The sequence below is a fragment of the Rhipicephalus microplus genome, unplaced genomic scaffold, assembly GCF_043290135.1.
Source record: "Rhipicephalus microplus isolate Deutch F79 unplaced genomic scaffold, USDA_Rmic scaffold_15, whole genome shotgun sequence".
Classification (NCBI taxonomy): Eukaryota; Metazoa; Arthropoda; class Arachnida; order Ixodida; family Ixodidae; genus Rhipicephalus; species Rhipicephalus microplus.
Genome location: NW_027464588.1, coordinates 10,521,897 through 10,549,301, shown reverse-complemented (window position 1 = coordinate 10,549,301; position 27,405 = coordinate 10,521,897). Strand labels below are relative to the sequence as shown.

The following is a 27,405-nucleotide window of genomic DNA, read 5'->3' as shown; positions in this document are numbered from 1 at the left end:
GTGGGCATGCCAAAAAACCCCAAATCTTACCCCACTACCCAACCCTTCGCGGGAGGACTGGGAGGCAGCCCTGCTCGGCTGCTCTGACCTGACGGCCCAACGGGCCCTGATCGAGCGTGCCCGGGCCGCGGCCAACGCCAATGGGCTCCCGTAAGAGGGAGCCCACCTAGTGTTTGTACGGGGCGGCCCCTTAAGGACCGTTCCCATCCTCCCTGTAAATAACATCTGTGAATAAATGTTTTTCAGCAGCAGCAGCAGCGTCTCCCTCTTTTTGTGACGGAGGGATGCCGAACACGCTGAAACGCACATGCGTCAAAGCGATACAACGCGATGCGTGCCTGCGAGCATATGGCAGCACCAGTGCCTGGCGTGGCAACGCCGGCGTGACGCGACGAAATGAACGCCAGAGAGCACGCGCACCGCTTCGCGTCGAAATGTATTGGCGCCTTCACTCTGGCATCATGAGCGTGGTATATAGTCATGTTGTTACATGACACACATATGTTTTCATGTTAGGGCCTGTCCCTTGTGTTTGCCATGCAATCATGTCATGCCATACCAGTTTTGCAAGAAGCCATGTGAACGAAACCACCGCAAGAGCTGCAGGACCATGAAATGTAAATCCTGATATTCATGACACACATTATATGATTTTCATGTTATGGCTATTCAGATAAGTTCTTCTTATAGTCATGTTATGCAATACCAAGTTTGGTATCGATACTCGAAACGGCCAGGAGAGCTAAATGTCGTAGATAGATAGATAGATAGATAGATAGAGAGATAGATAGATAGATAGATAAACAGACAGACAGACAGACAGACAGACAGACAGACAGACAGACAGACAGACAGACAGACAGACAGACAGATAGATAGATAGATAGATAGATAGATAGATAGATAGATAGATAGATAGATAGATAGATAGATAGATAGATAGATAGATAGATAGATATGCTCAAAGTCACCGAGTTTCGCTAAGAAATGCTTCGCATTTAAAGTGACCGTGGCAAAGACGCACGCGGATGGTACAGCATTAAAGACGAGTAGCCGGTGAGCAGGAACAGCGTGGTCAGGTCGCCGAACGAAGCCGCGATGGCCGGCGCGATGTTGTCCGGGTTTTTCTCGCACTTGGTGGACAGCACCACGACCGTGGATATGACGAAGCCTGCGTGAACAAAAAAAAACAGGAATTGAAAAAGTGCTCTTTCAGAGTACGGTACATCAGCTTGATATATTTCATAGGGCAGCATGTAGATAAATTTTTGTAAATATTTCATTTGCAAACAATGTGACTGAAGCGAGCCTTTGTTGACATTTCCTTGTTCAAGTAACTACTGTGCACGGATGAGTTTATTAAAAATCAGTGAAGGGAATCTCTATGTCGTGTGATTGACTTAACCCTGCACCCTTGCGAAGCAATATTTCTAAAAGAAAAAGCTTTCCCTACAGGTATTCAACGTTTTTTTTTCATTTGTTCAGTGATATGTAGTTGAGCTCACACTGTCAAATCCACGTGCTAAGTTTATTTTGAGAAAAAAAACATTCTGGTAAAAGTGCGGTTATATATATCTATATATATAAATATATATATATATATATGTATATATATATATATACATATATATACATATATATAAGGGTCCCCCTAAAATTTCATGAAAAGGCGCTATTTGCTCGCTGTGTTCACAATTGGTATTTCTGTAGCGGCAGGCAACTCAAGAGGGTTGAAGATATTATTTTAAACAGTAAATTGGCAATAAAATTATTTGCTTTTTACCTACTGTAGTTGGACAGTTAGGCCAAAACGCAGAATTTAAGCCCTTTATCCAAAAAGCCGATGGCCGCATTGAGATTTTACAAGAACAACCTGTAATATTAACTGCAAATAAATGAAAATATTCCCAATTCGGCGGGGAAACCAAATCCGAATCGCGAAACAGTGAAACCGAAATGAGGGAGCGGTATATCAGCCATCTACCGACTACTTTGTGTGGGTATGTGACCTGCATAGTTATTACAAGAGGCCCTTTTTTCGAAATAGCAAAAGCAGCAATGAGCTCTTCACATCAAGGACAATTCATCCAGTTCACCTAACTGCTTGAGTCCGCTAATTGAAATGGTGATTAATGTAAGTTTCCTAAGTACTGTTCCAAATGATGTTTTCAACGCTTCTAAAATACTTTTGGCTACAGAAAAGACAACGAGCAAATAGCGTACTTTGCGGATCTTTGAATAATATTGGACGCACTTTTCAAACGTCCTGCATACATACGTGAAGTATTGCAATAATAATGGAATCCACTAATTATGTGCACATGAATATTCCAAAATATACACGCACATATGACAGAACATGGATGATTAATACTTTACTCTATCATCTTGAGCAAGCGTGACCGTTTGTACAGCGAAAAAGCTCCCGATAAAGTAAGCCAGTCGATTCATATGCCTCTGTGAATAATGTTCAAAATATCAACCTAGTGTGTTAAAAGCCCATTGTCGAAATGAGTCATAATACAGTTTTCCGTCCTTATAATTCAGCTCCTATCGTGCCTTTTAGTTTTATTAGTTTTAAACGCCTGTCGTATACAATTCTGTGGGCACCGAAATAGAGCACCGCAATATGTATGTGCATTTTCACATGTGTGTCATCACAACAATATTTCGCATTTCTTGATGCCTACGAATTCGCTCGCTTTTGAAATTTGTTCATGTTTTGTAACACACCGTGCCTATTTCTAGTTTTGTCAACTCAATATTTTTGTGTGAATTTCTAAACTTCTCAAGAATATTTTTAAATGCTTCACAATCGCATTACTTGTTTTTGTCCCCTGCTCCCATATGCAGTTCTTCAGTGATTGATGCTACGTAAAACAAATACGCAACTGAGAAAGAGACTGGCGGTGTTGACAGCGGCCAGCGCTCCAGCGTAGAGGAGGGCGATGTGGGAAGGGTCCCAGAGACCGTCAATTGCCAGGCCTTTCAGGACGGCGAGTGAACATGTCAGGAATGTCGCCACTGTCGACTGGCACTGCACGTAAACATAGATCGACAAAAGAATGTGTAGCTCATTCAGACTCCTTAAAAAATAGCAGATCCCCCGTACAGTGGGAACCGATAACATGCGAAGCACTAACAAGGAAGGTCAATATCTCACTTTAAAACCAAACCAATGTTATCAAACGGACGTAAATTATGCACTACCCGACTTCCATCCATCATTGCTATATTTAGACGTCTCATTTACTTTCGCTGTCAATTCACACCACTTGATAGCAAATTTGGTATATGTTGATCTAGCTTAACGGCCCTGAGTGCGCTATGAGCATGCCAAGTATTCATGTTTTACATAACACGCATGTCATGATTATCATGTCTGGGCGTGGCATTTACTTTCGTAGTCTGCTCACGTGGCGTGATACTAAATTTGGTATATGTGAAGTAAGCGAAACAAGTGCGAGTGCAACACGAGCGGGGAGTTTAGCCATGACTTTCATGATATGCATGTCACGATTTCCAGGTTAGGATCTTCGTCATGCAGTTATGTCATACCCTACCAGTTTTGCAATGTGTCATGTGAACGAAACCACCGCAAGAGCAGCAAAAGAATGTAATCTAAATCATGACATTCATGACATAGCTATAGGTTTTTATGTTATGATTAGTTATATATACTCATCATATAGTCATGATATCGCATACCAGTTTTGGTATTGATACCATCATTTAAACTGCTTGGAGAGCTAAAAGTCGGAGATTGTATAACAGATAGATAGATAGATAGATAGATAGATAGATAGATAGATAGATAGATAGATAGATAGATAGATACGCTCAATGTCACTGTACTTTGATAAGAAATGCTTCACATTAAAAAATCTTTCTCATTCAGGGCTCACTAGAACCTGGACTCACAAATTTTTTTCTCAACAGGATTACCTTGGACTCAAGCTCATGGCCAGAACAGACTATTGTGAGTCTGAATGAGTTGAATAATGAATGAGTGATTCAACCCCTGCACGTAAACAGGTGATTAGTAATGACCTCACTTTCTAGCCCAAACAGCACTGAACGAACAAAATACTAGTTACTGTAGTTATGATTTAAATATTTTCACGCACTATGTATGATATGGCGTGAATCTCAGGGTGATACAGTTATGAACGGATGAAACTCGAAGAATAGGTTACATAGTAGAATAGTTATCGCAAGTGAAAACTTGACAACATTGTCTGAGACCACTGTTTATGCGATTTCTTTATGTGGTTGAGGCCCCGTGATAAGCGCGCAAGCGACACTAAGCTGACTGAAAGCGTGCTTGCGGAAATAAAGACGAAAGCGCTGGGTTCATTTGACCTTAATGTTTTACTTCAGTTCCCAGTTGGTGCTTCTCATGTGTCTAGATTCGCCAAAGAAAATGTTTCTTGTGTGATCTTGCCGGACTAATCTCGACATACTCAACTTTTAAATTGATACGCATACTCCACTAGTACACTTATTTCCCGATTTCTACTCTGCCCACTCATCGATTTCAAGCTGTACTGGAATAGAACTGCAGATGCAGCAATCTTTGACAATAAGAGGTTGTCGCCATGCTTTTCCTTTCAAGTTAGCGTTTACTATTAGGGTTGTTTTTTAACACAAAAGAGTTTTATGCCGGGGTCGACTAAGATTTCAGTGACGTATTTACGTCACGGAAATGACTTCGAAAAAAATATTCACAATCAGAAAACGAAAAAAAAATATTCTTTTAATGACAATTGAAACCATCACCCCTAGGTTTAGGACAACATATTCTAGGCACACTATCCCCTGTGCCATAGTCATATTTTTGTACGCTTTTAAAAATACGTCACTTATATCTACCACTGTCCTTTCATGTTCTTGGTATAGAGCAGCAAGGCAATACGGCCATCGCATCTGCCATTAGTTTTTTCAACGCGTCGTTTCTAAGCATTCATACCATTCAGTGTGTTTCGTTGAAATGCGATTTTGTCAATGCCTTAACACAACTCTAGGTGACGCCCTTACCCTTACCCCACTCAGTTTGGACTGGCACGGTGAATGGACGTATTTTTTGGGGCGCTCCTGATTGACTGCGCCGATAAGTGGTTTTGCATGTTTCGAGCTTGCTTTATAACTATTAGGCAACAGTTAAAACCTTTGTAACACTTATAACATTTAACGGCGTTTTCGAAGTTAGTCTCCAGGTATTTACTTGTTTGTGTGTGCGTTTGTTTTTCCTCTTGCCACCTCGTGGGAGAGGTGCAGGTACACCGAACACGCAAACTTGTGTAGTAGAGCTTAGACTTCCTTTTTTCGTAGGGCATGGTATGTCGTATGCCGTGTTTAGTAATTATCGATTGGGACAATTCATAAGGACAATTGGTGTCAAAAAGACATGGTTAAAAAGACTATAAAATGTTCACGATGGGGAGTGGGTTTTAAAATAGACCCAAGTGCAGACGCGAATGAAGTTGAGGCTGCCGCCAAGTGTAGACAATGTGAGATCGAGAAAAAAAGTTGGAGAAAACGATGGTTGTCCAGAGTGAACTGCTGATGAGAATCACTGAGCTGTAGATCGCGTTGGCGACAGAGTAAGAGAAAACTAAGGCTGAGAAAAAGGCTCAAATCCACCGAGAAGGCACTAGCGAAGATGAGCAAAGGAGGGGCCGACGGAGAGAACGGTAGGGGACCGGCAACCAGAACGGCGGAGAAGAAAGAGCAAGCAAGTTTGGGGAAAAACAGCTTCTGTCGGTGCAATGGTCACAAAAGCTAGCTTTAGCGAAGTAGTAGTGGGGCTGGGAGGGGACACAGCAGCTGGCGTCACTGGTGCAAGAGACCCCCCTCCCCGGTGCAGGATGCTCCAGCTGAAAAATCACAGCACGTGATAATCGCTGGGCACTACAATTGAAATCGATGCGCAGAAGCAATCAAAGAAAGGGCAAGAGGTGACAAAAAGGTCGCAGTAGGAATGTTTCCAGGACGCTAGCTGGAAGCAGTCATGAAGCAAGCGAGCGCAAGACTGAAGACTACAGCTGATAGACGAAACCTCGTGATAAAATCGGGTGTTTTAAGTGATGTCTTAAATGAAGATACGGCAGGACTAACGACCACACTGGCAAAAGGATTCTATGATATGTGCACCATTTCCCCCAGGTACAGGTAGTGACATGCACAATACCGCAGGTACCGGTGCGTGACGGCAACCTGCAAAGAGTGGTTGTCAACGCAAACCAAGAAATATGACGGATGAGTCGAAAGAAAGGCTTTGAAGTTGTGGAAATAAACAGAGAGATGCATAGATGGGGTGGTTTTCAACGAGACAGAATTCACTTCGATAGAAGGCTAGGCCATGAGGTGGCTTATAGACTTGCAAGACGCGCAGTAGCTTTTTTGGGGGCACACAGGCCCTTAGGGGTGCAGGATAGCTAGTATCGAGGAAAACAACCAAGAGAGTTCTTTTACAGGTGGTATAGACACAAATGATTCCAAAGACGCATGAATATTTAAGACACGTAGAGTCCGGGGCAGAAGTCGACGTAGACATGAGGGCCGAGCCAATTCGCACGTAGGGTGTATTAACATGCAGGGTGGCAGGAATAGGCTGGAGTGAGACAAGGTAGAAGAACAGCTAAGGAATGAGAGGCCGATGGTATATGGTTTTGCAGAAATACATCTTAGGGGCATGGAACAACCTCCTAACCATCCGGACTACAAGCGGGAGTATCTTAATAGAACAGATGGGCGCTGAAAGGGGGGTGGTATTGGAACGTTCATTCATAAAAGTACAGACTGGCAAAGGGTCAAGCAGGCATGCAAGGAACATTTATGGCTAAAAGGAAATGTGCCAGGGCAAGTGACGCTCCTCGGTTTTGTATACTTGTGGAGAGGGGCAAAAGGCAGAGAGGAAAGTCAATAAATGATGCACTGCAGAGGAAATGACTTTGACGAACTAGGAGAAGAGTTTGAAGTATTTATATGATGAGATATTAATGCACACATAGAAGATATGGTTGGATATACTGATCCAACAGGCAGAATGCTAATAGTTGTGTGTGAAAGGCATGATTTAATTATTTGCAACACCACCGAGAAATGCGAAGGGCAGATAAAATGGGAGGTGGGAAGGCTGCAGTCGACAATAGATTACGCAATAATTTCACATAGGATGTATGATCGGCTAAGGGTAATGAACATAGACGAATTTGGGTCACGAAGCTTAGGCAGTGATCACAAACCTATCAAGCTGAGTTTTGGGGAAAAAAAGAAATTGGAAAGGTGGCATTACGAGCAACCACACGTACTATTTAATCAGAAATGCAAATAGAAATAGCAGCTAAAGAGATTGAGAAAATAATCACCGAGGATATTAAAGCAAAGTGGACGTACACAAATATAACTCGATAGTTTGAGTTAGAGCTTGCTAAGGTACGAGTCAAATCAGCCGGGAAAAGCAGACACAAGCCCAAGAGCTGGCGTGATGATGAAGGTAAGGGATCCATAGTAAGACGTCAGGAAGCTTCCAGGGAACACAGGTATGCTAACCAAAGGGGTGAACCGGAAGATGATGTGAAAATAAAGTGGGATAATTTTTTCAGCTCCAGAAGAAAGCACCTGATTTGATCAGTGAAAAGATAAGAAGGGGGCCGAATTATTGGCGGAAGTAAACAGGAAGGTTAGAAAGGCAGCTGCAAACTTTTGGAACCATCTCAAATCTCTGAGTAATAAGACAAGCATAAATAGAGGTTTTTAACTACAGTTAAAGGGGTCAGACTAGAAGGGGATGAGGCAATGGAATTTATAATAACAATGATGACAGAAAAATTTAAACACTAAGACAGCGCTGCATGCACCATACCAGATGAGGATGGACCAATTAGCTGAGTGGCTCCCCTGGGACAACGAAAGTGGTAAATGGCAGAAAAAGAGTTCCTAATAGCACATCAACAAACCTTGACGGCATCCGAATCATGGATGATAAAGAAACTAGGACCAAACTCTAAGCAAACATTAAGAGAGGCAGCGAGCAAAGCAATAATGAATGGTGAGGCCCCCGATGGGCGGAAGCTAAGCAAGATGAGCATGATCTATAAAGGGGGCCAAAGGACGCTAAAGCCGATATATACTACTACCGTCTCATAACAGTGGCATCAGTAGTTTACAGGCTGGTGATGAAGACAGTAAAAAAAAGTTTACAGCCATGGGTGGACAACGACGGTGAGCTGAAGAACTACAAATTGGGTTTTGTAAACGAAGAAGGTTGGAGGACAACGTGTTTTCATTGATGCGTTGTAATAAAATAGCGGAAAAAGAACATATGCCCCTGTGACTGACTTTTCTAGATATCAAGGGAGCTTACGATAGTGCGATTCAAGAAGACTTGTTGAGAATACTGGACACACTAGATGTGGAAGATGGAATACCTAATCTTCTTAAGGGCATTTTTAAAAGTATCATAGTAGTTATCAAATGGTAAGAACAGGTATCTGAACCTATTCAGATACGACGCGGGCTTAAACCTGGATATTCCTTGTCAACTTTGTTATTTATGCTGTATGTCCAGAGACTAGAAGCCAAGTTAGAGGAGAGTTGACTCGAATACAGCCTCTTTTTTGCCAAGCAAGGGAAACACATTGAACAGTCAATACCAGCATTGATGTATGCAGAAGATATAGTAATAACCGACAACAAGGGATATCTGCAGAGATTGAAGACATCTCTGATAATTAGGGAGATAGGTTAAATTAGAAGTTCCGCAGGAAAAATTTTGCAATCATTTTTATTCATAAGAAAGACAGTGATCATAAGATACAAGAAGTCACGCAAGAAATATTGGATAATTCCTAATACTTGGGCATATCAAAAAATAATGGGGCTAAGTACCTAACAGAGCACGAAAGATACACAGTAGCTAAGAACACCAGGAATAGAGCTCTAATGAAAAATAGGGCACTGTGGAACTACAATAGGTATGACGTTGCGAGAGGAATTTAGAAAGGTGTCGTGGTCTCGGGTTTGACGTTCGGCAATGCGGTCGTGTGCATGAAACCAGAAGTTCAAGCAAGATTGGAAAATAAACAAAGTGGCATTGGTAGACTTGCTTTGGAAGCATACGGGAATACTACAAATTAGAGGGTACACGGAGACATGGGATGGACATCGTTTGAATGCAGGGAAGCTAGCAGCAATGGTAGAATTTGAGGAGCATTGAGAAAAATGGGAGAGGAGCGTTGGATTAGAAAAGATTTGAGTTACTTGTACATGAAGAAAGTCATTACTAAAGAAAGTAAACGAACTCAAAATTGTCAAGCAAGTATTTAGACAACAGCAGAACACAACGGTTAAAAAGAAGGGGAAAAAACAGAGAAGGGACATGTGAAAGATGGGATTGCTTACGAAATCATCGCTGGAGACCTACCGAACTTTTAAGAGAGAAATTGCAAGGGAAAAGTACGATAATTCTAGAGGTATTTCTCTGCTCTGCGAGGCTAGAACGGGACAATTGCGGACCAATATGTACCCATTATATATGAAGGCACAGACACGGTATGTATTGCGTGTGGAGAGCAGGAGGAAACGGCTGAACGTTTGATAATGTTTTATAAAGGACTTCGCCGTATAGCCGAAGATACTGGCGCCGATTTTTTAAAAGCATTGGGATTTAGCGACAGTGAAGGCAAAATAGTCCTTAAACGGGTAGAAATAACCAGGAGGAGGCTGCGTGATTGGTAGCTACAATCTAGGCGCGAGTGGAACTCAATCCTTAAACACACAGTAGTAGTACTTAACTTTATGGCTAGGTGGCTTGAGCCACCGCCTGATCTAATGGGTATAGCTGGATACAACCATTCATCCAGCCACTCGTCGGCGTCGTTCATAGCATCCAGCTATTTCAAAGAGATTTGACAGGCCCACCGACTTCATCTGGCTTTAACAACGCGTTCCCCACGAACGCTCACCCCGCGAACAATCACCGCATACCGAAAGTACCTGGCGACGCGCGTTGCGTTTCTCTGTTGCCGGGCCAGGCATTGGTCTGTAAGTGGTGCCTATAGGTGACCTTAGCGCGAGTTCCTTGTCAATCAGTCACACTTTACCGGCTGTCACATTCTATTCTCTAGTAGTGCTTTCCCCCATAACTACTTCAACTACCACAAGCATCTGTGGCTACAAGCGTTTGCTTATTCCTTAATTATGGGTGCCAGTCGTGGGGAAAGAGATGTATGACTAAGCGACAACGTGGATACATCCAAGTTAACCAATGGGCATTGTGCAAGCCCTCTTACCTCAATGTACTATTAACTTTAAACTAGTTCCGTAAGGATGCATATTACTTTCGTGTTTTACAGACTCCTATCGCGGAGGGATCAGCGATGTTTTAGGGGCGAAGCTTCTTATTCTGTGGGTCGCGCGTCCGTGATGTATGTAATAATAGTAGGTAGCCACCTCTCGTTTAGTCTTTGGAATGTCCGCTGGATGGTGGTACTTTTATTGATGAATATGTGATGAAAATACGCGAGATTGCAGTACTTAGAGCGTTTATTTGATGGACGAACGAACGAATGGACGGAGAGATACAGATCCATGAACGGACACACGTATGCACAGACGGACACACGCAGGGACGCTCATATGAACGGACGGACGCACGGAATAACGCATGGACAGACGCACGGACAGGCAGACGGACAGACGCAGAGACAGATTTACGCATGAACGGACACATGGACGGAGGCATGGATGGACGGACGTACGCACGGATGGTTGCAACGGTGGACGCGTGCACGGTCGCACGAACGGACGGAAGCAATAACAAACGGATGGATGGGAGCGCGCATGAACTGAAGAACGTTTCACCCCACTCATCATCATTCATTCTGTGGATGTGCTGTGATTTTTCAAGAACCACGGCAAGACAATTGTAACGCATTGTAGTATGGTGGTACACCTACAAGTAGTTTTCCTATCTCATTTTCACGGCAATAAAGTTACTTTCATACCAACAACGTGTAGTCTTATTATAAAGGGATCAGTTGGCCTATTATAGAGACAAAAGCGGAGACACTTCCTGAACATTTACAGGAAATCCACGCAGTAACTGATGATGAGTGGGGCGAAGCGTCTGTCTGTCTGTCTGTCTGTCTGTCTGTCTGTCTGTCTGTCTGTCTGTCTGTCTGTCTGTCTGTCTGTCTGTCTGTCTGTCTGTCTGTGCACCCGCTTCTATTACACTAGAACGTGCATCATACAACTAGGCGCTTACGTACCACGAGAGATATACAAGTGATTAATAGACCCATGGCCTTAGGAGCTTCGTCTCTAAAACGGTATCCAAACTACTCATGTAGTACTTGTGAAGCAGCGGTTCCAGAGAAAACGAGGCTCCTGCGATGACAAGGAGCCAGAGAAGACAAGCGAACGCTGGGACACTTCCTATGCGTGCACCCAGCAAACCCAGTGCAATGGGCACGCAGATGAAGCTCATGAAAGTGTTTGGAAGTAAAGAAAACGACAGCCACAAGCCAGCAGTCAGCGGCTAACAAAGAGGTCACATGGCCTGCAGGATTTTGGGCAAGCGCAGTGGCTGACAGGCACGTAACCTGCACACGAGAGAAGTATGACACAGCCAATAATTCTGTCTGTCTGTCTGTATGTCGGTCGGTCGGTCGGTCGGTCGGTCGGTCTGTCGGGCGGTCGGTCGATTGGTGCATTCATCCATCCGTCCGTCTGTCTGTGTGTCTTTCTGTCCATCCGTTCACTGCTATCACACTAGAGCACGCGTTAGATAAACAAACAGATGGACCGGCACTTCACCCCACTCATCATTACGTATTCCGTACATATGTTGTGAATTTCTTATTATGAATGCACAATCTATCCTCTTTATTCATAAACTATAAAAAAACTGCTAATGCCACCTGGTGAGATTTCTGAAGACACATATACAATGCCATCTAGTGAGCAATTTTTAAAACTGGCTAAAAGAGGCTACTACAACAGACTATTAGAGAGGAGGGATAGACCCTCAACCCCAAAAGCTTCGCACCTAAAATATGTAATTCTACTGTTTCCAGCAATGCAAACTTTGCACTAATGGTACTAGAAAGTACCACAAAACAGGAAAAGCTTCATCATTACACTTGGAAAACTGCTATTTGTAGAGTTGTGGCCGTTTGTGTTTCTATAATAAGAATGTAAACTTTTCTGCTGATGTTCCGTTTCATGTTTTAATTTAAGTAACGTGAACTTTGTTATCGAATTTATTCAAGACAGATACAGCGATTATTTACCATAGATGATAATTTAGCCTTTTTTGTCTCAACGGCACACTGAAGCCTTTATGAATTGCCAAACCACAATCAACCTTAGAACTTATACCAGTCAACCTACGTTTTACAAGTTCTTGCGACTTTGAAAAATAACTTTTTGCATATATCTCCCAAAGTGATGATTATACTCGAGTGTGGCCTGTGTGAATACTTGTCAATTCTATCGTGCTCCCGAATCAAACTCTTTGTTGATCTTTTTGTAGAAAAATATCGCTGCAAAGTTTTACTGAGACCCGCGTAGTAAATATAAAAGAATGCGATTTCAACCTATATACTGAATATTTATAACACTGTTATACTTATTTTTATTGCTTATAAATTATTCTGATAGAACAACACGACGAGACAAACTGTACTATAAATGGTGTTTTTGCATATAGTTAAAAAAGTGCGTCCGCAGATTGTGACCAATTAAGTGAGCAAATCAGTGTTAGCGTGCTTAGAGTACTTCGCGTGCCGCCTACCCAGCGAAGTCCTCGCACAAGCACTCTCTCCCTCCGGGAAGGTGCTGCACATCACCAGAGGACTCATGGGATCGCGCCCAACCGTGACCACTGGGACGTGATACGTCCGCATGGAAATGAAGGCTTCGTCACTGGTGCCCAACTACCTCAAGGTCGCGGGCCATCGAGTAACCTGTGACTATAAAGGCATCCAGCGAGTTTGCCGTCGATGTGGAGACAGTGGGCACTTCCACATGAACTGCACAGCTCCGTTTTGTGGAAGGTGCGGCGTTTATGGTCATGACGGGAAAGGCTGCTCGCTGCCGTGTCGCCGTTGTGGGGACCCGCATGCCATCATAGCCTGCACCATCAGGCCATCGTATTCGGAGGCGACATCCTAGGATTTCCCTCCACTTCAACCAGGAACGCCATCTAAGAACAAGTGCGACGATTCGTCAGCGCGAGCCGCGGTAACCGACCACGACCAAGGTGCGCCATTCGCGACGCTGCACCAGACGCTTACTGCGTCCCCAACGATTCCGGACCTGGTAATCCCTCCAGGTACTAAAGAATTAAGTTCCCAGCGTCCCGTGGCCATTTCTGAGAAATCACAGGCCAAGCCCTCGTCAGACGAAGCGCCTCGTGAGGACGGCGTCTCGGATGGAAATATTGCATCTGACGCTCCTCGCATTGCTGCTCTGTCGTCAACAAGCTCAGGCGTCATCGAGGAGTCTACATCTCAAGACGACGCCTGCATCTACGAGGACTCCAACAGCACCGCGAGTGAGGCGCCCCTACAAATTGACGAAGACACCAGCCCCAGTGACATAAGCCCGGACAGTGGAGACGCCTTTGTACCATCCTCGCTCAAGAACCAGGACTCCAAACGCCACCGAATAACTACTCGTGACTTGGAAGCCCCCAGCAGAGACAGAAGTCCCCTGTGGACTTTGACGCGATCCCGGAAGCCCCGAGCCTCCAGTGGATCGCCTGGCCGGAAAAAAATGACTCAGCCACTTGCGGGGCACCGGCTCCCGCACGTGATAAAGGTACCCCTGCATTTGCGTGATCCTATACCATGTTTTCATTTTCCCCATGGCTCTCACTCTAAAGTTTATTACTTTTAACGTTCAAGGTTTCCGTAATCCACAAAAACAGGCTGAGGTATTGGCATTTGCGCATTCAGTGCACTGTGATTTGCTGTTCGTGCAAGAAACAAATTTTTTCAAGCTTTCTGATGTACTCGCTTTCAAGCGCGCGTTTAATATTGATTGTTACTTTTCGTACGCCAGCACGCGTTCGACTGGCGTCGGAGTCATTATTTTTAACCGAGGTCTTTTACGTGACCATCATGTTTCCTTCGATGCCTTCGGACGCGTGCTGGCGTTCGACTGCACCTTTTTTTTGTTAAGAATAAGATTTGTTGCCGTGTATGCCCCAGCGGCACGCGTGAACTCAAACGCGTTCTTCCAATCTCTTGACGCGTCCCTTTTAAATTCCCAACATTTGGTACTTTTAGGGGATTTCCATTGTGTCTTAGACTCACACGCAGACGTTCGAGGTCCGGGTCGCGGCTGGTCAAACTGGAATTCCAGAGAACTCGAACGTCTAGTGCAGCAATTGGCATTGAGTGACATTCATCAAAGTGTGCATGCCAGTAATTATGCCTACACTTGGTGTCGAGCAGCATCGAGCAGCCGAATCGATCGCGTGTATGCATCCCCCAGTCTCAGTACCTACGTTCACGACACCGGGGTAATGTCATTGCCACCGACACCAGTGTACATTTGCGACCATCGGCCGGTTATGTTCTCACTCCGCCTGCCAGCGGGGATGCCAACAATTCACAGACCATGGCGTCTCGATTGCCGCGTCCTCCAGCACTCTCAGGCTACGAAGAAATTGTCCCGAGTGTTACGCGCATCGTTCATTGGGGCAGATGTAGCTGATTGGGATCGCCTCAAATAACAGTGGCGCCATCATTGTAGTGCGTCGGGCAGAGGACTTTGCACCCGTATGTCGAAAGATGCGTCATTGTTAATCCAGAAGATACGCATTGCCAATCGAGATCCCAGTCCTTCCACTGTAATGAGGGCATGGCAAGAGGAGCTCGTTGAACGATACCAACGTATTATGCGCGCTTCTTCACTCTCGGCTGCAGCCTGGCGCTTCACACGTGCACCATGTGCGCACCCTGGGGTGCTAAGGTATGCACGAAGAGCTCTGCTTTGTCCACCAGGCTCACCTGCCCACTCGCTGAACTCTCCCACCCCAGCTGCTGCGGGTACGCGCGACTTTCAAGAATTCACTCAACACTTTCAGTCACTTGCTCAATCTGGTGCTAATGTCTGTTACCCAGGATTTGTTTCTTCGCATCGTCTGCTAAAAGATTTACCTCATAATTCCAACATGTCAAATGACATCCGGCTATCACCGCCATTCGATGACGGTGATAAAACTCTGCAGGGCCTGACGGACTCCCTGCAGAGTTTTATGTACAGTTCTAGCCCATCATTGGTCCAACTATGTCACGCGTCATTCGCAAGTGTTTCCAAGATATTACACTTCCAACCTCTTTCCGCAAAGGCCTTATAACACTAGTTCCCAGGAAAGACCCAATGTCCACGTGACCAGACGATTGGCGTCCTATTACCCTGCTCAATGTAGATTACAAGCTCTTGGCTAACATTTTGGTGCGCCGAATAAGTCCATTTCTTGCAACATTATACGCTCCCCACCAGGTCTGTTCTGTTCCGGTCCGAGAAATACACACCCATACGTGGTTAACGCGTGACATCATTCAATACACCATTAGCCAATGTGCGCAAGAACTGTTGGTTTCATTAGACCAAGAGAAAGCTTTTGATTTCATAGAACATGGCTATATACTAAATGTTTTACATGCATTCGGATTCCCGGATAAGTTCATTGACCTCATCCACGCGATGTATACTAATTTAGAAAGTACCCTTTACTTAGTTTCCCGTGAGAGTCACGCATTTAGAGTCACGCGTGGGGTCCGTCAAGGGTGTCCCCTCTCCCCAGTGTTATTTATCCTTGCATTAGAGCCCTTCTTAAGGGCCGTTGAACATCACCCGCAGATTCGTGGCTTACCTCTACCCGGTAACACTCAAGTAAAGGTGGCTGCATATGCAGATGATATTACTCTATGTGTACATAATGAACAGTCACTGCAGCATGCTCTTGATACATTCCATGACTTCGGTATTATCTCCGGTGCAAGATTAAACTTTTTTAAAAGCCAGTATTTTTTCATTGGCAACCCCAGCAGTCGTATCAACATCACGTCGCTTTTACAGTGGTCTCCTGAGATATCTATACCTGGAGTTACTTTCACTGTATTTGGTATACAGGATAGCATCTGGTTATCTGTTCTACAAACTCTTCTAAATGATATCAAAGCAGCCAGGTACTTCGAATTCCCCCTCTTGGAACGCCAATACTTAACTCAAACGGTGTACCTATGAAAATTTTGGTGCCTTGGCAATTATGTTAAACCACCACTCCACGTCTGCAGGAAAGTGCAAAGCTGCATCAGTTCATTTTTTTTGGTCTGCTGGCACAAAATTATTATCGCGTCCAGCGCTAGCTCATCCGCGAGATCAAGGCGGTTTTGCATTCCCCGACGTTTCCGTCATGGCTTCTACATTGTGCCTCCGCACTCTATTGCGAATACTAAGAAATGATGACATGCCCACCCAGACACTGGCTCGCTACCATCTGGGGCCATCACTACGTGTCTTCTTGCCGGATACCCAAATAAACAAAGGTCCCCAATCAACTGAATTACCATCTTTGTATCGAGCCCTTCTGGCATTTCACTGACGTTTGGAAGCTACGTGCCAAGAGATAGATGTGACCGATTATAAAGTGGTGGACACAATGGCCGCCCTTCTACGGCCCTTGGTGCCCCAGCATCGTCAATCTGTATTGAACCGCGCTTGGAAACCAATAACTGCCGCAGTGTTGCCAGGGCATCTCAGAGACTTTGTCTGGAGGTTGGGCTGGGGCTTGCTCCCCACGCGAGATTGGTTGCAGCGATGGCAGGTGGTTAGCACTTCCACTTGCCCCAACTGCGTCATGGTAGAGACCAATCGACATGCGACGTTTGAATATATGGTTTCCCGCCTTTTCTTGCGTGCGGTTGATGCTGGTTTTCGGGGACAGGGTGTGCGAACTTTCGTGTCCAACGGCCGATTTCCGCGTAGCCGCTTCGCCGCTCTCTTGCTAGTTGCGGGGCTGTTCAGCCTTTGAAGAAACCGATGTGAGGCCGTAACTGCCAATTGCCGCCGGCGTGCCTTGTGGCCGATACTGGGGAGAATGAGACGACAGACCCTCGCGTTCCTTTTTGTGAAGCTTTTCTTCCTCTGGGAGCAAGAGTTTCTGCGGCATTGGTCGTGTCCTTTCGTCAAGGTGGAACACGAAAGGATACAACTCCTTTTTCGACCGACTTGGTGCTAAGCAGCGCCCGTTGAGTTGTTATATATGACTTCATTTGTTACAAATTGTGTTTCACATAGATCTATTGTATTGTTATACCCTTGTATCGTGATATCACATTGAATTCTTGTGTACATGTATGCCAACATAATCATATATATTGGAGCAAATGTCTTCACTGTAACGTAGTGATGTTAGTCTTGAAATATAGATGTGCCCAAGTGTATATGCCCTGTTACTGGAATGACATGAAGCCTTTGTGTTCTGTTCATGCTGTACATAAATTTTTTCTAAACAGAGTTGCATTTTTGACGATTACAATGGAGAAGTTTACCCCTACAACCTGTGCCACTGCCACACTTGTTTTCTGTTTCCACAAAATGGTGAGAGCTCTGCATCTACAGGAGCAGCTTCCACATTCATCAACCTGTAGTACTTCCAACGAAACTACCCCATCCATGTCCCCTGTGTATTCCTACTTGAAATACTTAAATAGATATACTTTTTTCGATTCTATAGTCGAACGCATGTTTTTAGCGTTTATGTTTTGATACACGCGAACTACTTTAGTGTCAGTGCTGGCATAACAGACCACAGATAATTACTCATTTGTTTCGTACACCAGACAAGTTATCACAAGAAGTTATCATCATGCAGGCCTTTTTCAAGATATCGCACAGGCAGGAATTTTATAACCACAGTATGGAACGATGGATAGAAATGCTACACGGAATACCTACTTACACTAAACTAAATCTAGCAAAAGTAGTGGTTTTCAGTGAGAGCAATGAACATCGCATTGTAGAACGAAATGTTAAACTATTTATTTGGTTGGTTTGTTCATATATTTATCCACCCTATACAGTAATCTCAATTATGACCACATAATTATTCATGTGAAATACATTCACCATACAGTTCACTATCAAAAGCTTTCGATGATTGTATCAGTAATTTAATGAGCGAAAATAGGTACGTTACCTGCAAGAGGGCGATGTTTGCAAATATCATGGGTAGTTGTTCGCGAACCCGGTTCAGGTTGCCCAAGTTTGCCTGCGAGATCAATAAAGTATACTTTGTAGTATATTGCATTCGGAAACAAGGTTGAACTATTTCAAGTATAGGATATACTCTACTATAAAAAAGCCTCGAAGGGGGCCTGTGACACCATTTGAACACGTATTTATTATTAGTTCTTCTGGTGCTGTGGAACCCACCAATATCGATGCACACACGACAACGTCAAAATCGACGCACTTGTAATTTATTGCACGGGATGAACTACCTTCTTTCAGGCTACCGCGACACACAGCGGCTATTTTTATTATGAGAAGTGACGTCATGTCTTTTGGCATGACGACAAACACGGTACTATTTTCATTAGCTTGATGCGAGAAATAGCACGCCATATTCATATGGTGGTAACTAGGCCTGCGAGTGAATGCTAAAACAGCAAAAATCTTTTTTATACTTTTTCAGAAAGAAGTCATTCCTCTTTCGAAATGATGTGTTTTCAGAACAAAGAACACAACGCTTAGCCTGCGAACGATGCTATGGTACACCGGCAACTAAAAGTGGAAACTTGTACCAAGATTTTAGCGAGCCAAAAATGTAACAGGCGGTGAACGCCCGGGTTGCCGTAAGAAACGCACCTTGCATGCAAACTGAGAACTGACCTTGCCCAAAGCGCGTGTGTGTATCTTACATAGTGTGACCATGAGAGCATCAGCTACTCGACGCATGTGGTTTGTAGTAAGCACACCATCACGCCCTCAAAAAAAGCGATCAAGAGGTATTGTGTGAAAGCCACCAAGAAATGACATTTTTAGAATGTCCTTATGAGACGTGCGCTGTGATTGGAAGTGGTCTTTGACGTCATCAGGTGAGTAACTTGTGAAAGAGAACGTTTCTCGTTGTTGTCTGCTAAAGTATTGAACTTTGAGGACTCATAATTTCACTTTTTGTGCACTAATTTTCACCAATCTTATTGCATATGTTTCAGTAATCACGGCTACACGCGTTTCAGTGCTAAATAAGGCTGTAGTAAAAGTGTCGCGGGGCCCTTTAAGCCATCTCAGTACATCTTCAGTCTTACGCCCGTATTCATACAGGCTCTTTGTCTTGAGCTTGACTTACCGCCACCTTCAATGCCACACAAATGCGTTTACGACAGAATACTACCGTTGGTGGCCCTGAAGGCGGCGCCAAGGCACCACCGACGCACGACAATAGGTGCAGTCTCGTGAGCCTCATATAAGTAAAAAAAGCCTACCTTCCCCCAATACCGCACCCCTAAAAAACTATAGTTTAGTCTCTGAAGCAATGCACAACAGGCCATGTGTGCTCCCACGAAGTCCCAATATGGAATACAATGTACACCCACATTTTATTATACCTCAAAGCAAACCTATGCACTCAATGTGCATCTCGCACTTTGGAAGGAGTATTTTCTTCTTGCTGAAGCACAAGAAATTCGTTTTTGAAATATATAAATGGGAAAACTCTGATAAAAATTTCGGTAAAGCAGTATGACTACGTGTGTTTGACGGGTTCTCGTTTTCCTAATGGTAGGAAAATTTTATTAGTTCTAAGATTCGTTATACTTTTATAAAATTTAACGACTTATAAAACAAGAAAGAGCAGAACCGAGTAAATATACCATTAAAATTTGGCTTGCTGTGACATTCGGCATTCTAAATTTTAGTGAACAAGTTCTGAATAATATATTCAGTACTTTCTATTCCCGAAAATTCAAGTGTACTTTGAAAAGTACGTTCGGTTATAATGGGTTCAAAGTGTAACGCGGGAGCTAATTCCTGTCCTTTTAGTGTGTATTTCAAAAACTTCGGTGAAAATGTTATAGGTGTCGTGTAACCCAAAAAGTTCAAATCGTGGATTACTTCAAAGTAAGCGATAAAGCTGAAAGTAGCTTGTGTCAATGAAGTTTTTGCATATCACTGTGCTCTCTGTAGAGGGTGGCACACTTTCAACCAGAAACATTTCTGCGAACTAAGTATCTGTTTTTAGCTTTCTATGCACCCACTACATGATAGCAAGGGGATACACGCCTTAACGTCCGTGATTTTTGTCACCTGAGGCCGGCTTCAAAGCACGACGTCATTATGATTATCGGGTGTTATTACACCCAGTGGCAATGTACTCCTGTACCACGCGATTTTTACAGCGCTATGCCACGTTATATTATGAAGCTTGTATACAACGCTCTTGTGTTTGTAAAGCGTGAAAGTTGTTTTAACTGCATTTCCACGTAGAGGAGGTATTTTTAGCTGCATTTCCAAGCATCAACGTGGCTGTGTGGCTAAATACTTGCTTGAAAAGGAAATGGCTGGCATTCAATCCTCACTTGGTCCCGGACATGTTTATTGTTAATTCATTTCATTTGACTCTTGTGTCAATCATGGACAAGATCATAATTTTTTGCTCCCGACGAACGATACCGGCCCGGATGCAGACGCCAGCATATCTGAGAAACAAGCTTTCTAACGTTATCACATGAAAAAGTGTGGCTCATCCACGGGAACATTGTGAGGATGTTGGGGCAGCGTTATCAAAATGTGCTCGGACTAGAATTCGCTGACGTGTAGCAAGACCACGCTGCCAAGACGACTTACTTTTGCGTCCGGATGACTCTTTCTGCAGCAAAGCTACACGTTTCTTCCTCATATGCCTGGGCGCAAGCTCTAGCTCTTTGTTGAAGTGAACCTTATAAGACTACGTCATGTTTCACCCTCTCGCCTCCTCATTTCCCCTGTCATGCTCACAAGACTCCTCCACGCCCTAACTTCCCTTCCCACCTTCTTGCTATGCTATGTAATATTAAGCATGGTTAAGGAAAATTCCTGTATTCAGTATGCGCTGGAGCCGTCATTTCAACATCTTGTCTTCAATTCTGCACTACTTTCTTTAGTGCTTTTTTATGCATGCTTCATACCGTCCCCTTCAAAACAAGCAAAAACAAGTAGAGGGCAACATTGAAAGCGGGCATGGTGGCGATAAGGAGGCCGCCATTTCGAATTGGGTTCTTCAAAGAGAAACAGGCATTACCTCAAAACGGGAAAAAATGCGCGGGCGTGGAGTTGGAGGGGGAGAGGGGGAGATGCATCACTAAATTATGAAATATATTATGATTATGCTTAATTCATTCTCAATCTGACGGAGGCCACACGTGTAAATTGTACGTCAGAAATTGATATAAGGGCTCCACTGTCATCAGTTTTTGTTGGGCATGTACTCAGTCATATTGCATGAATTCAAGAACCCCCTTGAAAAAGTTCATAACTAATTCATGACTGCGTATTTTCTTTCCTAGTGATAGGAAGTTGGCTTTGGCACAACGCTTTAACTTAGCGGGTCATGACTTCGATGAACTCTAAAGAGATACTAAAAGCAACTATTAGGTCAATGTTTACTGTTATAAATATTGGTTCATAAACATCGTGTGTTACTTTTGTGCCAAGGAAAGGCCTATTTTGAAATAAAATCACGTTTTAGTGGTCCGCAACAGGTTAGCGCACTTCAAATTACTTGCCTCAAAAAGTGAACTGCTCATACCAACTCACGTCACCGTTGCAATGTACAACGTTGCCCGGCTTTCTAGCAGCAGATCGAAAGCAGTGGGAGCCACAGCAGAAAATACGGCCATAGATCAACTTCCCACCATTGGCTCCAAGATCGTAGACGTTTTTTGGTTCAACTGTGACCCGCGATGTGGCACCATCTGTCCAGTTTAACTACGCGGAAATTGCATTTTTGAACCACTCGCGCCATTCCCCATAGTTACGTCTTCCGGTTCTTTTTTCCATTAATCAAACAGAAACAAAAAGCAGCAATTTATTGCGTATTTTGATGCACGGAAGGTTTTTTATTTAGTGCTGTAAAACAAATTACTAGAGAATAACTCTACGTGGTTCATCTGATGTAATTGGGATATTTTTAAGAATGCCTGGCTGCGGCGCTTGTGTTCTTGTGAATCTACCCTAAGTTTACGGTAAGTAGCGCACTGTCGTTGATAAAATTGTCGTTTTAGATGCTGTCATGCATTGAGCTTTCTTTCTGGCGGAAATTGTTAAGTTACTTTAGTGTCCCTTTAACTTTACAAACATAAGTTCCAGTATGCATGCCAAGTTGTGTAGACGAATCTGTGTCTATTGCATTGTTTTTGCGATAAAAAGTGACTAAAGTTAGGATATGTGGCGATAGTAGCATCAAAATTGAATAACTTTCAAAGCGTTACCTTTATTTTGTGCCCATTTACAGAGTGCTGAAGGGTTTCACATTTTTATTACCTTAACAAGCACACCTGAATTAGTGAACTTTGCTTCTCTTTTAGGCCACACTGTTTCAAATAATGACTGCATTTTGTCTAGAAACTGTACTTAACTAGCTTCTGGATACCATCTTATAGACGATTCCTCTTCACATCTTCTGAAAATTGTGCGGAATAACAGTAGTGAAGCGGGGAACACGCTTATGGACAAGGCTTAAAATCCGTGAAACTGCGAGTATTAGGGTGAATCAGATACTTCAGTTAGGCGTCTTAAAAGTGTGCCTAAACAAGGAACAATGGGTTCGTTGTTTTATGAGATGCAAAACATCAAAAGGAGCTTATGCTATGGAAGACGCCATCGAAAACCAATAAGTTTTGTAATTTAGGTGAGGGTGTGATTAAAATTCAAACATGATACTCTACAGAGTAACTGAAAGCTACAGTCTGACAGGCACGCATGAAAACGTATATTCGAATAGTGCAAAAAAATAGACAAGCGAGGACATGGATGAGTTCTGTATTATGTGACACACTGAATACGCACCTGGGTGCTAAGCCTCGCAACCAGGGTCTGCTCCAGATTGCCGCTGAGACCCAGCAAGGGTGGAATGACCACGAATATGTGGTGCACTGTCACATACACCGGCCACTCCTGCATTGTTGAAATGAGAACATATAGAGAAGGCTCAAAGAAGGTCCAAGAAACTTGTCTCAAGCTCTTATTACCATCGAAGAAGGTGTAGTCAAAAAACAGAATGCGGTGGTCGCCAACACTAATAACAGTCCGAACCGCTTCCTCTCTCAATTCTTTACATTTTATCGCAGAGGAGCTAAACTAAACAAGCGCCTCTTAAGCTTTCCTGCGAGCAATCAAACGAGATTGATATCATTTAGTGCAGCTTGAAAATTTGTAGAAATTTTCGGTTGTGGTCAGTAAGACCCAACTCCAAGTGTCATACTAGAACTTGAGCGACCACCTCATGCTGCATTGCGTGTATAAGCAAAAGCTATATATTTTTATTTTCAGTATGGGTAAAATGTGTTTTACTAACCATTCGACCAGTACACGTAAGGATAGCATATGTGGCCACTTTTTACATTAAAAACAGATTTCGGTTGTACCATACATCAAAACAAAGCTTTAATTAGAACTTTTAAAACAATGCGAATAGTTTTTATCAGTTCAATTTGACGGAACACCATTTAAAAAGACCTAATGATGGTTTATATTGGATAGCTACTGAACCGAATAAACCCGCCTATTTTTAGAAGGTGGTTGCTTTTGGTCAGCCACTTTGTATATATAAAATACGTGGCCGTCAAAAACAATAACCACAATCTGTTTAGTCGTGCTTTAGGAGGCAAAAAGTTCGCTGCGATTTCCTTACTATATTCATAAGTTGCAACTAGAACCATTCACTTTGAAATACGAGGTAATACAATTACTGCGAATGAAGGATACTGGAACTACGCAATACAACAGTTTATATTCCGCACTACTACCACAGGTCGTGCAGTGCAGTTTTAAAGAGGCGAGGGGGAACATTTGTCAATTTGAAGGTTTCGAAGCTTGACATTATGCGAATAATCAAATCAGGGTATGTGATTACGACTGCGACGGGGAATATCTTACACGTTACTTTTTTTGCCGAAATACTTGAAGGAATTGTCGGAAGTGTCGGAAGTGTGTCGGAAGTGTTGGAAGGAAGTGTCGTAAATACGGGTTGCTCTCTTTTTTATGGAATAAAGTTTTGGTACGCTCCATTGCGCTAATCCTGCAGTGAAGGCACGTCAAGCATGTAATAAGGCCTTATTTTTTAGCAAGTTTCTTCTGTGGAAAATGCTATGGTGCTGGCAATGTGTGATATAAGCAACTTATTGGGTTTAACCACCAGCCCTCTGAAAGTTGAGTATTGCTCGAATGTTATGATGAAACTGCAACAAATTTGTGAACGAATCTAAAAATGATGTAGTACCTCAAGTCAGTAGTCGCATATATAGCATCATAAAAGTGCGTACAGGAGAGACACAGGAACGCTGCATTCCATTATTCACTTAAAAGGGTGTTTGCAGAGTCTGCCTCATACGTTTGTTCAATTATGAATACACAGGTATTTTAAACTATTGGCAAGTGAAGACACCTGACGTTGCATTTCAGGAACTGCCTACCTCCCGTCTTCAACTCAGGCCAGCCCTTGGGCGAAGGAAGTCTCCGCATAATATCCAAGTTCCTAACCCATTGTAATGCACGTTGTCGTTTGGATTTTGCCAACGAAGAGGGAGGGGGGGGGGGGCAAGTGCGATGAAAATTGACTATCACACTAAATGGGCAACCCTAGCCACGCCCACAATAGGATTTCTAGATCTATCGGTTTTACCACAAATGTGTTTTTGCCGAGGTGCACCACAACTCTGCTGACCTATTTCCGTCATTGATATCGCGCAGAATATATCCTCACCGATGGCAAACTTCTCCCCGGGTTTCGAACATACAACCTCCCAATGCACAGCAGGCGGCACAAAACCATGGATTGTACGTTGTCCAGCTTTTCATATACAAGATAGGCCGTTCAGCGCGTTCACAACTGTAGCGAAATGGCACGAAAGACGTGCATTTGGCACGCGGTAAAGGTCGTCGTCCTGTGTCTGAAGATGCGCGCGCGTCTAAAAATGTGTGGTTGCTCATGCACGCCCACTAATCTCGCGACTAAGGCGCTATGTACCTCTTGCACTTCCACGGCAAGATTGCTTTTAGGTTGCAGTAGTTAAGGAGAGCACGAAGGTTGCCTCGCTAGCTACTCGAATTGAGTTTATCCAAAGCTGCTCACACACGAATGAGTAAGAATTCGATCCGCGACAGTTGTTACTTCGCACGCGTCCTGTGTACGCTCTTTTCGTGCGTGCTTTCTCCTCGAGCTGCTTGCCGTACTTTGCGTGACACTATAATTTGTTTCTGAAGCATATATTCCTTCTCCTTTGTGCACGAAGAAACCAGAATAAATTGTAAACTCCTTCTGTTCTGACACGTTTCTCTTTCCTGATATACTGATTACCAGACAGAGAGATCAGCCATGTTTTCTCACATATTCTACGTTTATTTGTACTCTCGTTTTCTTCCTTTTTTTCTCATGGAGTGGCTCCGATTGCTGCCTCACGAAATATTCACCATTGAGAGATTGCGCCTACTTGTTTCTGTCTGTTTTTTTTCTTTCTTCATTTGTGAGTGTCTCTCTTGTTACAATAATGCATTTTAATATTTCACAACGTTTATCGAAATTGTTTATGGAGCTCTTCTTTTGAGTGACTCAGTAGTTCGCTGTTACATTCCACCCATTTTTACCTTGACCACGTCGAGCAGGATGCCAGCCAAGGTGGAGCCGAAGCCAGCCAGGATAAAGGGCACGAACACCTGAAGCGCCGTCGAGGTCAGCTGGGCGTTCATCGTTCCTTCACTAGGCCTGGCGCTCCCAATATCCGTGCGTGGCACACTTGCACGGCCGATAAGGGCAGTGCCAACGCAGGCGTCAATCGAGAGGGGTGCACCCGCCTCGGACGGACAAGGATCCGGTGTTGGTGAAAGCATGAACGACGCCTGGCCAATCTCACGAACAGGCAACGACAAGCTTACGTCGTCGTTGCGAGGGTCCTGACGGCCTTCCTCCGACGGTACCATGGTGGATGGCCGCATCGAAGCTGCAGTGCGTAAGCTTTGCAAAAACTGTAATCTGCTGCCTTCATTTTACGCAATCTGCCGCTTTGTGGAGACATCATTGGACTAGGTTCTAAAACGTGTAGGACTTGGTTTAGTTGCTTGCGGGTAGGAGCGTGTAGGCGATGTGCTAAAAATATTAAGACATTCCGAATCGTGCCTAAAATAGACCTTCTTCAAAATTGTAAAGTTTGCTTTCCTGCTATGTGGCTTGAGCGAATATTGGTGGCTTGTCAGTCCGTCCGAATAGCTTGTTTAAGCGGGTCTCGCGTACGCAATAATAAGAAAAATGTTGAGTCGCCTCTCAAAATTAAGCACTCATGATATACAAGACCGAGCACGTTCAACTAGGACTCAGGTGTGCGCTCGAAGGGGGCAGAAGGGACGGCGGCACCCCCTAGGGGCGCAAGATCTGCTCCTTACATTGACTCGGAAGCGGGGCACCCTGCTAGCCACACAAGAGAGAGATCGTAAAATTGGGCCCCAATATTTACCTAATAGAGAGGGTAGTGGGCGCAGCAATGGACCTCCGCCTCCCTGACTACGAGCGCTACGCATGCCCATGACTGAAATCAAGGACTGCGTCTGCGCATGAAGCACGACAGGCACCACCATTACTAACTGAAAAGAAAAGCAGTTCAGAGGAAGCGCACTTGCGAATTATGAAAAAGGTCCATTGGGTCTTGCGGTTGTACATCAGAAACGATTTGAAATGCAGGCGCAAAGTAACACACGAGTAACACCAGCGCTTACTATGCCATCTGGTTTGCCATCTCGTGTCTTATATTTAGTTTGCGTTGCTCGCGCTGCATTTCCTTTCAGTTATAGGATGGTCAAACGCTGTCAAGCCTAAACACCGACGTACCGCCACCAGTTTAATGAACTCTCGCTCAAGCGTCAATGTCAGCAGTAGTTAGCGTCTCAGGCAATCTATCTGTTTTCAACCACGTGATAGAAACAAGGAGGCCTCAAGGTGCAATATGGTGGTGGGCTAAGCGGCTTTATAAAAAAACAGTATTATGTATGAGCTCAAAAACAACATGAATAGAAAGGGAAAGCCTATAGAAATTCGCTTTTGGTTGATCTGTCGTAGTAACACCATGTGAAAAGTTTCAGTGCACATGCTTGATTTTGTGTTCTTCCTTGAAGGAATAACCTGTCATTTTCTTT

General features: G+C 43.9%; 1 protein-coding gene across 1 annotated transcript in view; it reads right to left on the bottom strand.

Annotated features, from left to right (window-relative positions):
* Positions 1-26,199, bottom strand: part of LOC119173757 (solute carrier family 41 member 1-like) — a 40,956-nt gene extending 14,757 nt beyond the window's left edge. The window contains exons 1-5 of the mRNA XM_075883264.1: positions 25,867-26,199; positions 23,071-23,178; positions 18,221-18,292; positions 2,893-3,037; positions 1,025-1,171 (exon numbers count right to left, since the gene is read on the bottom strand). Coding sequence (XP_075739379.1) covers positions 1,025-1,171; positions 2,893-3,037; positions 18,221-18,292; positions 23,071-23,178; positions 25,867-26,199 — 805 coding nt within the window. The remainder of the gene's footprint in view (positions 1-1,024; positions 1,172-2,892; positions 3,038-18,220; positions 18,293-23,070; positions 23,179-25,866) is intronic.
* Between the last annotated feature and the right edge of the window lie 1,206 nt (positions 26,200-27,405).